The 16,936-nt window shown below is 30.2% G+C and overlaps 2 protein-coding genes across 4 annotated transcripts; one reads left to right on the forward strand and one right to left on the reverse strand.

Moving 5' to 3' along the window:
- The first annotated feature begins 999 nt into the window (after window positions 1-999).
- Repo (homeobox domain-containing protein reversed polarity) lies at window positions 1,000-5,977 on the forward strand. 2 transcript variants are annotated; one of them, XM_074243900.1, is made up of 4 exons: window positions 1,000-1,790; window positions 2,053-3,502; window positions 3,586-3,664; window positions 3,756-5,977. In XM_074243900.1, exons 2-4 carry the CDS (start codon window positions 3,061-3,063, stop codon window positions 4,633-4,635), a joined length of 1,401 nt encoding a protein of 466 aa, XP_074100001.1. In that variant the 5' UTR covers window positions 1,000-1,790; window positions 2,053-3,060; the 3' UTR covers window positions 4,636-5,977. The 2 variants fall into 2 exon arrangements, with proteins under 2 accessions (XP_074100001.1, XP_074100000.1); XM_074243899.1 differs by having other exon boundaries at window positions 1,000-3,502.
- A 17-nt stretch (window positions 5,978-5,994) lies between these two features.
- Mterf5 (mitochondrial transcription termination factor 5) lies at window positions 5,995-14,924 on the reverse strand. 2 transcript variants are annotated; one of them, XM_074243897.1, is made up of 6 exons: window positions 14,500-14,924; window positions 14,286-14,422; window positions 9,967-10,288; window positions 8,796-9,214; window positions 6,382-6,603; window positions 5,995-6,288 (listed from the first exon to the last, which is right to left on the reverse strand). In XM_074243897.1, the coding sequence occupies exons 1-6, from the start codon at window positions 14,752-14,754 to the stop codon at window positions 6,012-6,014; spliced, it is 1,632 nt and encodes a 543-aa protein (XP_074099998.1). In that variant the 5' UTR covers window positions 14,755-14,924; the 3' UTR covers window positions 5,995-6,011. The 2 variants fall into 2 exon arrangements, with proteins under 2 accessions (XP_074099998.1, XP_074099999.1); XM_074243898.1 differs by having other exon boundaries at window positions 14,286-14,426.
- Window positions 14,925-16,936: the final 2,012 nt, after the last annotated feature.

Genomic DNA, 16,936 nt, shown 5'->3' on the forward strand with positions numbered 1-16,936 from the left:
AACTTTTTTTTTTTTTGTAGAAAAATCTTAATATAGAAAGTAAAGCAGTAAGATAGGGGTGCATAACAATCCGCGGTATTAATTTAGCTACGGGTTTATTCCTTCAATATATAGATACATAAAAGTTAGGACACGAACTGACCGCCCGCAGAGTACCAAAATTTTAACATCTGACTATCAACACATGACGGTAAAGTCAGAGATGCATGTAAGTGATGCGGGATATTTTTTCTTTTTACTTTCATTTCAAAAATTCGGCTAGATCAAAAATGTGGTATCGTGAGAAATTAAATTATATGAACGATGATGGTGGCACTGTAAATAGTGCGGGCGTTCTCACGCATTATGTGTATACTCATAGTATTACAGTGACACTTGCGTGGGATATGCTCTAATACTTTTTTTCCTTCCATTAAATTGATTGTTGATTTATTATACATTATTTTACCTTATCGTAAAATTCAAATTCACATCACACATAAAATTCATTGATAACAACCGAAAACTCAGTTATAAAATTATTATTAAAAAAAAAAAAAAAAAAATTCCAAAGGAAATGCATATCGAAGCATAAAGAGTATATAGATATATTATTTTATAAAGTAACTTTGGTGAGTTATATAAAGGTTGTACAAATGATTTTAGTTTCAGTAAAGCTTCCCCCTTACGGTCGTACAATTATGTTCAATTGAAGCAATTGAGATCAATTAAGTTTAACTCGCTGAATTAGTTGACAAGTCCGGTTAAACTATACACATGAAGATGAGTATTCATGCTTTTTTTAACTGACAACAGCTTAAAAACTTTATTTTTATTTTTGTGTACTTTTGAAATGAAATATTTGTCGTAATTTCATACTTTCAATATATTCTTAACACTAAATTATTTAAATTAAATATTGCTCTCAAATCAACTTCAAAATATTAATAACGCTATTGTATTTATTAAACACTATTAGATAATGATGACAAAATATAGAAATAATAAACATCGTTGATTGTGATAAAATATTTTTATAATTTATTTTTTACAATAAAATACAATAAAAACGATTGATAACAAATGAGAAATAAATATAACGAGCACACGGCACCAATAGATCCATGTAATAATAAGAGGTGGAGTCAGGTATACTCCTCCTCTTACTCTATTTCTGAGTGGGAGATACTTATGTTTTGCTATTTCATCTCATAAGCATAATTGCTTTGAATGCACATATAATTTTCGTATCAAACAGAGTTGTTTTTATAATTTTTATACATAAACTTGGATTGATTGAAACGATAAGAAAGTTCAAATTAATAGAATTTTAATAAATGATAATATATTTCAGCGAGAAGAAAAGTACACTTAAATGAAATTCGATCACTGAAGTTGTTATTCCACTCTACAACTATGCACTTATGCACTAAGAATAAAATTTTGCATATGAATTATAAAATTCGTATATAGTAAATATGAATAGAGTATTTGATTTAAAAATGTAACACTTTGAATGAATTTTATGCTGTAAACTGAGTGAAAAAATAAGACGGAAAATAACAAGTTGCATAAAATCGATGAGAAATCGATAAAAAATAAGAGTAAGAGAGATAGAGCGAGGGTCAGTGCAAGACGCGACCCACCCGGTACTGCAGTCTGGCATCACCGAACCTTCACTTATATCGTGCCTCGGCTAATAACAACCAGTAATGTGATATGATTAGCTTAGTTGAGTTCAGTTTAGTTCGTATTCGTTCAGTTTAGTGGTTCACCAGTAAAATCACATCGAATTAAAGCCATTTATGCCAGTTAAGTCGCTAACTTATTGTATTCTCTTCCCGTATGTATCGTATAGCACTACAGAGATATAGAGAAGAATCGATCAACCTGATTTTTTCTTCTTGGTATACTTCTACAATGCAATTAATTGTTAAGCTTTGTAGAATGTATACTAATTCTCAATGGCCTTTTTGATAAAACTTACTGTCATTTAATATATATGCTTTTGAAATGGATAACTCTTATAGCTTAATTAACAGTTATCAAATTAATATATACATCCATCCATAGATAAATATGAAGAGAATGGGGGTAGTTTGATTGAACCAATTCAAGGCAATTCCTGACGATTACTTGCTTTCATTGAGGCAGTCTTCACTCAAGTACTCAACATCAGTAGCAGGCTGTCCGTCGTCCACACTAGATGGTCTTTATCATAATTATTGGAGCTTATTATTTGCAAGAAATCACAATTCTATAAAACACATGCCCACCTTTTTAATGATATTCTGATACTCTGATACTATAATTCATTTCGTAAATTGGGGTTCGAGAAATAATTTTAAAAGTAAGTATTGCCAATGCTACCAAGCCGAAGAACCACAAAAAAATAATTCACAATAAAAGAAAAGCAAGTATAGGGCTAAGAAGAAATCTCTCTCGTTTGTTCCCAGCAATGGTAGGCAGTATCATACCCGTATATCTTTTGATATCGCTAGCCTCTCGTGCTTTCGACTCATCTTTACAAGCTATTCTCATTGGCCAATCATTCATTCGACATCGTGGGCGGTGCCACAAACCATCCTTTAAATATAAATGTGTGTGAGTGTAGTATCATTAGCTCAGTTCTCTCAGTTCGGACGACTGACCGTGCTGTAAGCTTGACAAGCTCATCAGTCGTTTACCAAGGTCTATCATATCTAGTTCATTTCGTTAACACTGCTTAAAATTAATCGAAATTGATCATAACTAACAATAATTGATCGCAATTGGTTGAGATTTTATTACCGCGTTGACCTAAAATGAATTTACCGAATAATCGTAATTAAGTATTTTTATATTTTTGCATGACGGTATTAAATAAATAATTGTTTTTATTTCTATAAACCATAAATTACGCATTTATATTATACATAAATTAAGTGAGCTTTTACTTCTATGAATCTGGTTGATTATACGCAAGAGTTGATTTGTTTGGATTATCTGTGAATCAAGAGTTGAACCTTTCAACAGCACTTCGTTTCATTATTGTTCCAATTAATAAATTGAACTGAGAATAACAAATTATTTATCAAGATTATGGAAGGTGGCCCTTTTGACGATCAATTATTTTCTGATTTTGGTGGCCGTACTGGCTCTGGAGTGCATAGTATTCAAGTGATGTTAGGATTACATGGAACATCTCATACTGCAGATCTTATACCACCAGGTGGTCATTTACACAAACTTGACTCATCTGACGGTTCACCTTCTCATCATCTTCAATCAATACAGCAACAACAATCACAACAACAATCGCAGCAACAGCAACAACCGCAACAACAGCAGCAGCAACAACAACAAAAAGAGCTCAAAGATCTTGAACTTACTGGAATTTATTCACCTTCAACACAAACTCAAGATGTTACCACGTCAACTACCGCTTCACCGACGTCTAGTTCTATAGCTCTGCAACAAAATCTTCATTTAAACAATACACTTAAGCGGAAGCCTGATGATTCAATTAATTCAATAGCACATGGTGAGAAAATACAAATTGCTTCAATGAGTTATATTATAATTTTCTTTTTTTTTCATCGAAATTGACGTAAAAATTATTTTTAGTTACAAGTGATTCTCAACCTCCTAAGAAAGATTCAAAAAAGAAAGCTGACAACAATGGAATTAAAAAAAAGAAAACAAGGTATATTTAAATTCAGTACAATCCGTTAGATTTTTTGAATTTCACACTGAATCATAAAACTAAAAAAAAAACTCTTTTTTTTTTTTTATAGAACAACTTTTACTGCGTATCAATTAGAAGAATTAGAGCGGGCATTTGAACGTGCTCCTTATCCAGATGTATTTGCAAGAGAAGAGCTGGCACTTAAGCTAGCTCTTTCGGAATCACGAGTTCAAGTATGGTTCCAAAACCGTCGAGCAAAATGGCGTAAGAGAGAGCCACCTCGCAAAACTGCAGGGTATATGACCGCCGGTTCAGCAAGTCCTGGGTTAACAGGATCATTTTCTTCGTTAAATAATAGTCTTAACCCTTTCACTTCAAGCACAAATGTTGCAACCGCAACACCACCAGATGCCTGGGCTTATTCTCCAGCTTATGACCTCGCGCCTCATCTCAATCTTCTCAGTCCTTCAAATTCACCGTATTCAAGTTCTTTCGCAGGCCCAAGTAATAATGGATCTGCATATTCCTACGCGACAATGCTACCACAACACGACACATCACTTTTTTCTGCACCTTCAAATAATACAATGCGTGTTCATCAAGATTATATGACTGCAACTAATAATAGCCCGCCACCAGCCCTAATGCGAGCTGATTACCAAAGTATGGTATCAGCACACTCGCCTCAACACTCAAATCATCTTAGTTCAAGCGGAAATGTTAATTCTATGTCAGAAGATGAGCATCAACAAAATAAACAACTTGAATACGTAGCTGGTCTCAGTCCAACTGACAAATATCATCATGATCAATCAGATTATACGTCTCATCATCATCAACAATCCCAAGAATCTTCTCATCAAAAACAAGGATACGGTATATCTTCATCACCACCTTGTACTCGTCAAGCTATTAAAGATGAAGTCCTTGTTAAAAGTGAGCCTACCGGACAACAAAATTATGTTCAACTTCCGTCTTTTTTGAATTAACTCGGGCCCTCAGGTTCCGAGTTAGATATAACCCATCATCCCAGTAAAACACTCCATTCTGTAATCATTGTTATACTAACGTAAATATAAAATTTTTACGTCCTTATTATTATTATTATTATTATTATTATTATTATTATTATTATTATTGTTATTTTTACTACTACTATCATTATTATTATTATTAAACAGATAAATAGTTATTTTTAGCTATAATACCCGATTCAATGTGTAGACGTTATTCAACTTTTTTATTAATTTTTCAACCGCAACGTTTCGGTATGAGATCTCATACCATGCTCAGGTGAAAACTACAATAATTCAAGCTAAATTTGACATTCAAGAAAATTTTTGTGAACTGGAAAAAGAAGGGATAAGAGGAAAGGGTCGACCTTAGTGCGAATTTCGCGGTAACCGAAAAAGTAATTTGGACAGCCCAGACTGGGACTCGAACCCGGATCTTTTGGTTACGCGTCAAAGGCTCTACCGGTTAAGCTATCCGTGACACTGTCCGTAATTACTATTCAGTCACCTAATACTTTGACTGCTTTGGGTACTTTGGCTAAAAGTAACTACTTACCTGCTTGATGAGTAAAAACATCGATCTTCAATTTATACTTTATAAATTATTATTATTTATGCCTTAAAAGCTTTTATTGTAAGCTACACTAAAAAAAAACTTATTTGCTTGGCATTATCTACTGTATTGCAACGGATATATCATTCCACGTACAATCCGTATAACTACGAGTAGCAATCTGAATTGCGATCGTCACTATCCATTCAGATGCCATTCACGATACTATTGCTAATGTTAGTATACAGATTTCCTAATCTCACTATCCTCTAAATAGCAATTTGTGTATTGTGACAGTAGCAATATCGTAAAGTGCAGAGCAAAAAACCTTTTTTTCAGTGTACTGGAAAAAAATTTTTTTCGTTGGTTACAGCGATTCTCAAAAGGCTGTTTCTCTAAAAGAATAAGGATGTTGAAATTTTGAGTTTCTAGATAAGAAATTTTGGAAAAAAATTTTTGTCAGCCATACTCACCGCAAGAATTTAAAAAATAGTCTAACAAAAATTTAGCATCCATCTTCGTTTTTTTTTTTCAATATAAGAAAATTTCATCCTGTTTACTCAATTATTTCTTTTTGCAATGTAATAAAATTTTTTTCCGTAGCATACTGATTAAAGGAATATTTGTTAATTTAAATAAAAAATTTTTTACTCGAGATTGAAATTACATTTTTTTATAAAATTATTTTGTTATAAAAATAAATTACGATTATCTGATCAATAAATTGAGATATGTAATGTCAAAGTTTATTTTCTGTTATATAAATAAAAAGTACAAAATAATTAGTTGAAAAATGTATTTATTTTATCGTATTAACAAATTGAAAATTACGTAGATTGTTAATTGAATCTTTAGATAAATAATTAATCAATTCTTTGTTATCATAATTTTTTTTTCGTTCCGCATTTGTAGAATTAGGTTCGATGCGTTCCCATATTCCGTTTCCACTAAAATGAAAATCTTTTTCAATTTCATACTCGCATAGTGCCAATATTTGAGATACTGAATAGCGGTCGGCTGATGGTAATGAATTATTGATGTATCTTAATTTGGTTACTGTATCTCGGATGATATTTCTGTTGAAATAACCATAACCAGTAATATTAAGTAAAAATAAATCTATTAAATTACATGCATATCTGAGTATCAATTTCATAATTTTTCATTACCGTGGATACAAAATCAAAGTCAAATTGTTAAAAACATCAGCAGAGTTAAATAATTCTGTAAGATATTTTAAAGTTTCGTGAACTGTTACTAAATCTACATGTCTCCAATGAGGATGTTTACTCAAATGATTTTTGATCATAGAGGCATCTGCTGGTGAATAATTAACTACCAATGAAAATATATCTTTGTATTTATATTTCCGTGAGGGAGATATAATAAGCCTAAAAAAAAAAAAAAAAAAAAACAATTAATGAAATAGTAATGTAATAATTTCAAAATTATAACAGTTTTTTTCAGTTAAGAAGCTAACAATTAAAACAAAACTAGCGACAAAAAACCTGTTTTTTTTTTTTTATTTCTAATCTAATGTGTAAGGGCATGTAGTACAGTCTGTCGTCGGTAATTCAGAATGGATCAGTGACAACAAATTACAATTGAATATATTGGTTTGTTTATTTGAAACACCTGGAAAATGCACGGAAGAAAGTTATTCGACTGGCTGTAAATACTCTAAACACTGCTTAAAGAAATCAAACTAGATAATTTATTTTTGGCACTCTCTTGCAGAATACATAAAAATATAGTAAATGAAATTTTTTGTAGATAATTAGTTTTCTGCCCTAACTTAGCTGCACTGTTTTCTTGAAGGATCCATTTTCCTTCCTCCCCCATTATTTAGAATATAAACAAGATTACAAGATTAGAACTTGTTAAGCCGTGAACTGATTTAGTCCGACAATGTTCAGTTCTAGTACATCAGTCATAAGGAGATATATTCATGTTTCAATTCATTTATTATGATTATGAATAATAAAGTGACACAATCTATAGCCGTAAATTGTGTTATTGATGATGAGAAATTATTTTTTTGTTTTTTGATTATTTTAATGGATATATGCTAAGTTGAGCTTTAATTGCTAATCCATTAATGATTTACAGATATAAACTTGGAAACTGAAAAAAATTGATAAATTAAAAAAAATATTAGTAAAACGATTGATCTTACAAGCCATCCCTAAAGCTTCGTGCTAGTTAAAAATGGAAAGGGCTCTGAAATTTCACCTATTATGACGTTTTTGAGCTTTTCAGGCTCCAAAATCTCGTTTGTATGCAATAAAATACACTTAGAGTTTGTATAAACTGCAATAACTTTCAAATAAATCGACTGATTCTGATGGACTTGGCAGCATTGAGCGTGGTTTAGAGAGCTTTACGGTAGTTAGAAAGAAATTCGATCTGATAAAAAATTCAAAAGTTATATTGAAAAACCACGTTTTTTTTTTTTTCAAATTTTTAAAACTGAATACCTCAAAAACACATACCGATTTATACAAATCCCCTGTAAAAATCATCTGATATCATGATAAGATTCATTATGAATATCATAATGAATCTCATATTTTGACACAAATATGAGATCCATATAAAGTCATATTAATGTACATTTGATATCCGTAATAAATATAGTATATTACACACCGAGGGGAGTAATATACTATCAAGGGAACAAATTTTTTTTTTTAACTAGATTATAAAATATTTATCTTTTTTGATGGAGAAAGAAAATTTCTAGTAATCATGAAATCATTTTGATATTAACATGAATTCATAATAAAGTAATAGTCATATCTATACATAAAATCATAATGATATCATAGTGATATTGTTAGGTTTTTTAAATTCAGATTTGAAAATTTAAGTTTGGTAAAACTCTTTTGAATGCCAACAAGTTTGCTAAAATTGGTCAAGCCGTTCAAAAATTATGAGAGGTTACACACACACCCACACCCACACACACACGCGCGCGCGCGCGTGCGCGAAATCGGCTGAATGGGGTGCTGATTTCTCTGACACTAGAGGCAACGAAGTAGCAGACTTTGCAGCAAGACTCGGCCTCATAGTGCTGAACACCGGAAATATTACGACTTTCAGAAGACCAGGATACCAGGAATCTATCCTCGATATCATGTTGGCGACTCCAAGGATCGCGAACATGATCGAGGATTGAACAGTATCAGAGGAATACAGTGGCAGTGATCACCAAAATGTGACATTCAGCATTTGACTAGCACCTATTCCGGTACCGCGTCGTGATCATCGACCACGAAAATGGAATGCCAGGAAGCTCAATTTAGAGGCACTGCGAATTTTTCTGATACGAAGCTCGTCTTCTTTTCAGAACAACCTGATTTCGAATATTCGTTACGAGACGGAAACATTAGTGTCAAAAACGATTAAATCGAACTTGTGAACCGCTCCACACTCCAACGCAATTTTTAATTTAGCTTCCCTACGAACAAAGTGTAACCGCCAGATATTTGAGATTTCTATTTCATAGTCCTTGCGCCCCACCACTTACCGTTCGTGACATTATGAAGAAAAAACAATAAGATATATATTAATTGCAACTTACCTGTCAAATGAATCATTTGTCTTTAGCAACACATTTACAGTGACATCTTTAATTTTTAAATAATTAAGATATTCTAATCGTTGTTCTATTCTGTTTTTCATCAAAATAATGTGTAATACGTTAGGGTGATTGATTAAGACTTTCAGTTCTGGGGTATTCAGTATTATTTGTAATCCGGACTCAAGTTTTTTTTCTTCTAGTAATAATATTTTACAACAATTTTCTAGTTGAATCTGAGTAAATTGATGTTGATCTAAATGTTTTTTTACAGCAAGCAGTCCATCATATTTGGCTTTAGAAAGCTTGGGCCAAAACTGAAATAATTTTCTAATGGGAATTCCACAAATAGAGTCTATGTTCTTTAAAATTTTATTTATTTCAGGTGGCGAGCATCCTTCTAAGCAATTGTGATCTCTTATCTATAATCAAACATTTCATATAGTTAATTGTGGACTTGCTTTCTTGACAATTAAGAAATTGAAAAAAAAATTTGCTTTAAAAATATTAATGAGATCATTAATCAACTGCTACAACTTGTATAGAAATAGAACAATTGTAAGTTTCTACACAAAATGTATAAAAGTATAATTGAACTAGTAATATTATAGAAATTAACTGTTTGTTAAGTTTGAACAAGATAAATGGTTTTCATCACACACACACACACACACACACACGCGCGCGCGCGCGTGCGTACATACATACATACATGATGACAATATCACGGGGGTAGTCAGGGAAGCTTCCCGTGACCTAAAATATTCGAAATCTGATGAAAACTCGATTTTTGCAAAACGGGGTAAAACCAATAACTTCTCGATTTTCTTAACTGGAAGTTTAAAAAACTACAGAACAATTTTCATATTTCTACCGTGATAGTTGTACATTTTTAAAAACTTGAGAAGTTATGACATTTTAATCCAATTGAATGTATGTAAGTCGCGATCGTATCAAATCTCATTCTTACTTCAGCTAATCTCTTTTAAATTTCATCAACCCGATTTCAATCACATCCACGATCAGACATTTCTGATTATAATTTTATTTTTAAAAATTGTACCTAAATTAATAAATTTCCAAATTTGTTTATATTATAATTTCCATAGCGGAAAGCTTAGAAAAATTGTATTAATATTAATATTAATTATTTTGAAATAATAAAAATACATACCTCACCAATTGACAATCCAATATCATAATGTAAAATATCAAAACTTTGTTTTAAACTATTAAAACTTCTGTGTATCAATCTTTTTCTGATTCTGTTTAGTAGTTTTATTTTTGATGCTGGTATCTCTAATCGCCATTGAATATAATGAAGTAAACACTCTTTTCGAAAATCGTATACATTCATGTTTTCATCCAAAGGCTTTAAAGGAGCTACTTCTTTCGGAGGTTGATGCAAATACGAATATAGTTTAGAAGCAATATCGACATCTTTTGGAATCTTACAATATGATTTGACTAATTTTATAATTATATTTTGTGTCTTGCTGAAAAAGAATTAATATTACAACATTAAATTAAGAAATGAAGATGTGGTTACTTTATTTCTCAATGGGAAAAATAATAGATATTTCTCCGAAGGTGCGTATATTACCCTGTTTCAATTTCATTTTTTTTTATCTCGAAGTCGATTGATTTTAATACAGCTTATGAGATTCGACGTAGTTTTTTTTTTTTTTTAAATCAAAAAAACGGATTTCAAAAATGTATCAGTTCAGAAGGCCAAAATTTATCTTTTGACAAAATAGCTTTTAAAATTTTTTTACAATATTTTTCGATTCTAAAACGATCTATGCGGGTCTTGTGCTGATCGATACATTATACAATGTGAAATACGAAAAGTAATTTGAATTAAAAAATGAATTTGTTATAGAGCATCGAAAAGTTAATATGTACTTAAAGTGTTTAAAATATGTCTACAGTCTCATACAAGTTTATTCCAATACCGAATTCATTTCAAGTTAACCGTCGACGGTATATGTATATCTATCCTCTTACTATATACATATATGTAAAGTTATACGGTATATATAAAGTTGAAATCTGCTTAGCTTAAAATGCGACGAATTTAGCTGTTAATTAAAATTTCTTCTGTAATATGAATTTTTTTAGGAAATTATTTGTACATGTTTTTTACGAATTCTCTTATAAGAAACAGCCAAATTCCTTTTTAACATCTCAAGTGTTTAGGTAATGCAATCATTTTAATTTGTTACATTCCCGCGATCCCATATGGTGATAAAAACAATTTATCGGTTATGTGATCAGCAAAAATGAAATGTATGTAAAATTTTTAGTCCGTTGACTGAATAGCTACATGCAATGTTGAATTTTGGAAACCTTTCAATGAATTTTTTGTCGTTGCCAAAGAGACATTTTCTGTAAGAAAATATTGTTATTAAGAAAGAAAACTATGTAAATTCGTTGACCTTGGAGGTCATCCCAGTAATTGCCTGTTTCTCTTGAAATTTTATCAAATTTTGAATCTGTAGGAACTGTATTTGGAGAATATGAATTTTTTAACTGTTTTCACTCTTATACTCCTACGTGAGAAGGAATTTCGTAAGGTCCTATTCGAGATGATATATATATATATATATATATATATATATATATATATATATATATATATATATATATATATATAGTATGAAATCTATTTACATCACTCGAGTGGTACGGACGATTTCATACTAAGTTTACCATCTGTCTATTCCTCTACGCGTAAAAGATGCAATTTCGAAAATTAATTACTCTAAAACGGTGTGGTGAATTGATCTGGAATTTTGGTAATGAATCATTAATATATTTATCTTTCGATAAAAAAATTTCATAATTTTCCGACGCTATGTCTTAGCTATGACAATTACCTTAGAGGTTCCGTATCGCACTTTGATTTTCCATACACAGAAAAAACAAACTTCTTGCACCAAGAAAATTTTAAGGAGAACAATAGTTATTTTGGAGAGAGAAGAAATTTTCTTGGCTCAACAAACTTTGATTTCATTCAAGAAATTTTTAATCTTCCTTATTTCCTTGAGGCAAGAAAATTTACACTCCAGTCAAGAATTTTTTTTTTTTCAGTGTAAGAATAGTATTGGAAACATTTTTTTTACTCCTTTTGATTTTTGTAACATATTAATCAAAAATCATTCAGACATAGTCAGAACATTTTTGCAGAAAATTTAACGTTTTACAAAAAAGACTAGAATTTAAATTTGCGCGCGCATGAGTTTCGGATTTGCATATATTTTCATGTTTATGATATATTCGACCAATTACGTTACAAATAGTTTGCTCACGTGATATATTTTCATATTTGTCATCTAAATTATAAGAGTTGATTTCATATAATTTTTTGATAAATTAAAATTTTTCTTTAACTTTTTTGGAGAGTTTACCTAATTCATTCCGGAATTTTGCTCCCAATAACATTTAAAAAATTTTTTTGACAGTTCTGAAATTATCTCAAACAATTAATAACAGCATTTTAGCCACAAACCCTGCTTTAGACAATTATTATCCTCTAATCCTCTAAATTAAAGTACATGAAAGTTTTGAAGTTAGTCATAGGTTGCAACTCGCAAAAATTGGGACACGATTCATTATTGGTTAAAATTAAGGCGCGTGCATAGCGCGCTATTCAAATTTCTAGTTACATTAAAAATTGAATGGCTATTAAGTTCTTCAGACTCAAAAGGTAAGTTATTTTAATTTTTTTTAGTTCGTCGAGATCACAGATATATCTGTAATGAAATAATATATTATTTCATAGAATTTTGTTGTAGTTTACAATATTTGATGACATTTTTCTAAAATTTAACTCTATCACAAACAATCGTCCAAAAATATGTGAAAGATACTTTGTTACAGTGAGAAATTAAGAGGAACAATAGTATAGGCGAGAAATATGAATTTTTCGATAAAACTGCTCTTGTAATATGATTGAGATAATGTTCGAATTGCAAAAATTATTTATGTTATACATGCGCACATATATACTCGGATTTATCCAAATATGTATTTTTATATTTATCGGAAAATACAGTTTCTTCTTGCAAACATATGTATTATAAATGCCTATAGATTTTTGCATGCATATTCTTCACACAAAAATTTAGGTTTGACTCAATGGTACATTATTGCTAGCTTAATTCATAGGAAATCATCACTGGGCCAAGCTTAGACCAAGTCTCGGCCCGAAGATATGATATTTATTAATTCAAACCTCGGGAAGGTACCACCGGGCCAGGTCTGGCCCAAGACTTGACCCAATAGTTTGATATCGTTAAACCGAGGCTTGGAAAGTGACCAAAGAATCAATCCTGTTGAAAAGCTCAAATAAGATCCCATCAAAAACGACAAAAGCCACTTAGAAACCAATAAAATTTATGAGTTTCTAAGTGGCTTTTGTCGCTTTTGATGGGATCCTATTGGAAATTTTGAACAGGGAAGTCTCAGCTTAAGTCTGGCCCATTGATTCGATTGAGTTAATTTAACTATTTAAATGTTTTTCTTCTCCTATAATTAATACATACTCGAATTCATTTTTCTTTTCTTTAAGAATCACTCTAGCCTCGAACATAATCATTTATGATTAATCACATGTCATATTTAATTCTTATCTATACTTTCTATTAATTTTATTACTTTTTCATACACTTCTGTAAACGTTTTCATAGAGATTTAAATGAAATGATGATGGTATTAGTTGATTTATCATTAAAACTATTCATTTGTCGATAAGTGCAATGTATTTTATGTAGATTTTCAAGAATTTTTTTCGTTAAAATATGAAAAGTTACCTGACCTAAAATTTCAACAGTAAAATCTCCAAGTATAAACCGACATTAAAAAAATATTTTGAACCCTTAAAGTAAAAATTGTTATCACTTATTATATTTGTACATCTTAAAGTACTTTCGTTAATTTTTAAAATAAATAAAAGTTAAGATGATTGAAAAAAAAAAAATAAAAAAAAAAAAACAAGTGAGTATTTTAAATATTACCAAGTACCATCTTACATATTACTGTAGTTACCCTCTGTATAACACCAAGTATGATCTAATGCGTATAAAATTTGATACAACGTGAAGTTTTATTTTTTAGATAATAATGAATTCGTCATGTTCACCGAAAAAAAAAAAACCCTGAAGAATGAAAAGAATTCTAAAAAAAAAAAATTTTTTTCATTCAATTTCTGTAGAAAATTATGATAAAATTAATTTTGAAACATCAGTTAGTAAACGATTATAACGTTTTGAATGATATTTTCATCCTGACGTAACATAGTAAGAATAGTAAATTGTTAGAGTATCAGAATGTGACGCTTTACAGAACGTGTAAATATACATAATTGTGTAAAATAGAATACCATTTCAATTAAAGAAAAAAAAATGAATTGAATAAAAAAAAAACAATAGCGAGACATTGAAAGTTCTCAATATAAAATACTATGAAATGAAGAAAAATGATATGAAGTACCTGTTCAGTATACAAGTGTTGATATATTGAGCACCCATTTCTTTCAATATTGCAATTGTATTTTCCAATTGTTCTTTAGTCATTTTTAAAAATTGGCAACTAGAATCGTCTACATTATCAAAATAGACTCCATGATGCTATCTTAAATAATTGCACCAAGTTATTAAATTATTAAAAAGGCATGTAAATAAAAGAAAAATGAACTTGTACTTACCTGACATATTTCACAATTTCTTATAATTCTTTCTTTAGGTATATCTAAAAGATGAGTATTCTTACTCAATACAGATGATGCTTGGTTATAATTTAAATTCAAATTTTCAACTATTAATTGCTTGTAAGATTGAAATTTTTGGGCTCTTACACCAATAACTTTCTTCCATGCCATAGTCGAATTCATTTTAACTGTTAACCAAGAATAATTTTGTTTGTTTGAAAATAAAGTGATTCTGTGAATTTTTATCGACATTTTGATCAATCTAATACATATTTAAAGACAAACAAAATAAATAATGATCTAAATTATAAGAGTAGATACTTCAATATTTATCACGTTTCAATATACAAATACAAAAATACGAATGTTTATATTCATAATCACATGCTTACACATGTTTATAAATGAAAAATTAACCCTGATAGCCAGCGCTTTCTCAGTAAGTGTTGACTTCCGGCAGTTACGGTGAATTTATACATCAAGTTGGCGGTAATTCTCTCAACAGTTGTAAGCAAATTGACGGAAATCTACGGCTGCAACTTGAATACAAGTTAACAATCAAACTTGTAGTTAAATTTCCTTTCAACTTTACTACAATTTTAAGGAAATACTTGTACAGCAAGTTTTGACGTCTATTTGCAGAGTAAGTTATAGGTAACTAATAGGTAATCGCTCGCTTTGCCAACTCTTTCCGTCAAGTTTGCTTCAAATTGCGGACGTAGATTGACAGTAAGTTATAGGTAAGGTGGCTATCATAATACATAGTCAAGCAGATATAGATGTCAGTACAAGAAGGGAACTATATATATATTGTGTATATAACTTCCGTACCACCAGTGTGGCCAGATGGTGCGATTTTTTTACCCCCACTTTGTACCGCTTTCAATATAGTCAGATAAGAGTGTCCTACAAAGTAAGGGTAAGAAAAGAGCACGATCTGGCCGCACTACGTACCACTCGAGTGATGCAAATAGATTTCATACTAACTCTACCATCTCTCTATACCTCTACGTGTTAAAAGATGAAATTTCGAAAATTAATAACTTAAAAACGGTGCGGTGAATTGATCTGAAATTTTGGTGGTGAATTAGTAAGATATTTATCTTTCGATAAAAAAAAATCCATTCATTTCTTGAAATATGCTTCTCGTGGATGTACTACTTCCGGCCAAAATTTGAAATTTCAGCGAAAATACCCAAACTAAACTCCTGTTAAAAAATTCTATGAAAATCAAATAAATCGTCTCACCCCAAAATATCTTAGGAAATTCCTAAACACAGCTCCTGCCAAAAGCGGAACTCAAAATTCTAATTTTAAAAGGTTCTTCATGAAAATTGAATTTTGGTACACCCTAATGTACTACCTTAATAGAATGATATACTTTTAAATACGACTAAGTAAAAAAAAAAATTCGTTAAAAAAAACTGAAATAAGAAAAAAAAACAAACAAATGCATATCTTGACATGAGAATAAAAATAAAGTATTTACGTAATGTTGGCATTTGTAAAAATTAGTGCATCGTGAATTTCACCAATTCAAAACTTAGCCACGCAAATTCAGCCAATAGTAAATTTAGCGATTCGTGAAATAAGTGAAGGGTAAATTTTTTTAACAATTAAAATAGCCGTTTGTAAACTCAGCGGTTCATAAAAGTAGCAAATTCCAAATTTTAACGTTTATTAATTTATCTATCATATATTTATTTATGATATTTCTGAAGCTTTAAAATTTAGAGACAAAAGCCTTTTCTCAATGACAGATCAGCCAAAAACTGATTTTCCGAAATTTTACTCACGGAGAATATTACGGAGCCGATATTGATAAAAAAATTCATAGTACTGAAGTTAGCAGTCAGCTGTTAATTTCAAAAATTTTTTTAATAAATCAATTACAATAAAAAAATGCTTCTAAAAATTTTCACTGGTAATTTTTATTAATTTTTACGGATGAAACTTTTTAATTTAATTTTTTTTATAATAATTTAATTGCTATAAATATCTAAAAAAATTTTTGTTAACTTCAGTGTCATAAAAATTCTTGTAAGGAATAATTCACGGAGGCTTGTGTGATGTTATATGTGTTAAGAAAGGATTTTATTTTTATTTAGTTATGTACATATCGCGCTACAAATGCCGTAAGGGCGTAAAAAAATTATACGGTCTTAAGGCTCCCAGGAATCATCTCGGATGCCATAAGGGCGGATAAAAAAAATTTTTTTTCGGGAATCAACGTATTGTTTCATGAAATGTGCAGAAATGCAAAAAAATGTTTGAATTTGTGCTACCATCGGAAAAAAAAAAAAAAACAAAATTTAACGGTCAATATATATGATTCCTACAAATGAGACAGCCGTCCAAAACATCATATTGTGAAATATTACAATTTAATCGTAAATTATTAAAATTAATTCATAAGTAGTGATCCTATGAGAAG

The sequence above is a fragment of the Cotesia typhae genome, unplaced genomic scaffold (assembly GCF_013202065.1).
Source record: "Cotesia typhae breed Kobodo isofemale line unplaced genomic scaffold, CoteBio_Ctyphae contig_42, whole genome shotgun sequence".
NCBI lineage: Eukaryota > Metazoa > Arthropoda > Insecta > Hymenoptera > Braconidae > Cotesia > Cotesia typhae.

Excerpts from the sequence above, each read along its gene's own strand:
- Repo (XM_074243899.1), top strand. The coding sequence starts at position 3,061 with ATGGAAGGTGGCCCTTTTGACGATCAATTATTTTCTGATTTTGGTGGC. Across the intron at positions 3,503-3,585 it reads AATTAATTCAATAGCACATG|TTACAAGTGATTCTCAACCT; the intron begins GTGAGAAAATAC and ends AATTATTTTTAG. Across the intron at positions 3,665-3,755 it reads ATTAAAAAAAAGAAAACAAG|AACAACTTTTACTGCGTATC; the intron begins GTATATTTAAAT and ends TTTTTTTTATAG.
- Mterf5 (XM_074243897.1), bottom strand. The coding sequence starts at position 14,754 with ATGTCGATAAAAATTCACAGAATCACTTTATTTTCAAACAAACAAAAT. Across the intron at positions 10,289-14,285 it reads AACACTTGTATACTGAACAG|CAAGACACAAAATATAATTA; the intron begins GTACTTCATATC and ends ATTCTTTTTCAG. Across the intron at positions 6,289-6,381 it reads ACTTTGATTTTGTATCCACG|AAATATCATCCGAGATACAG; the intron begins GTAATGAAAAAT and ends TTATTTCAACAG.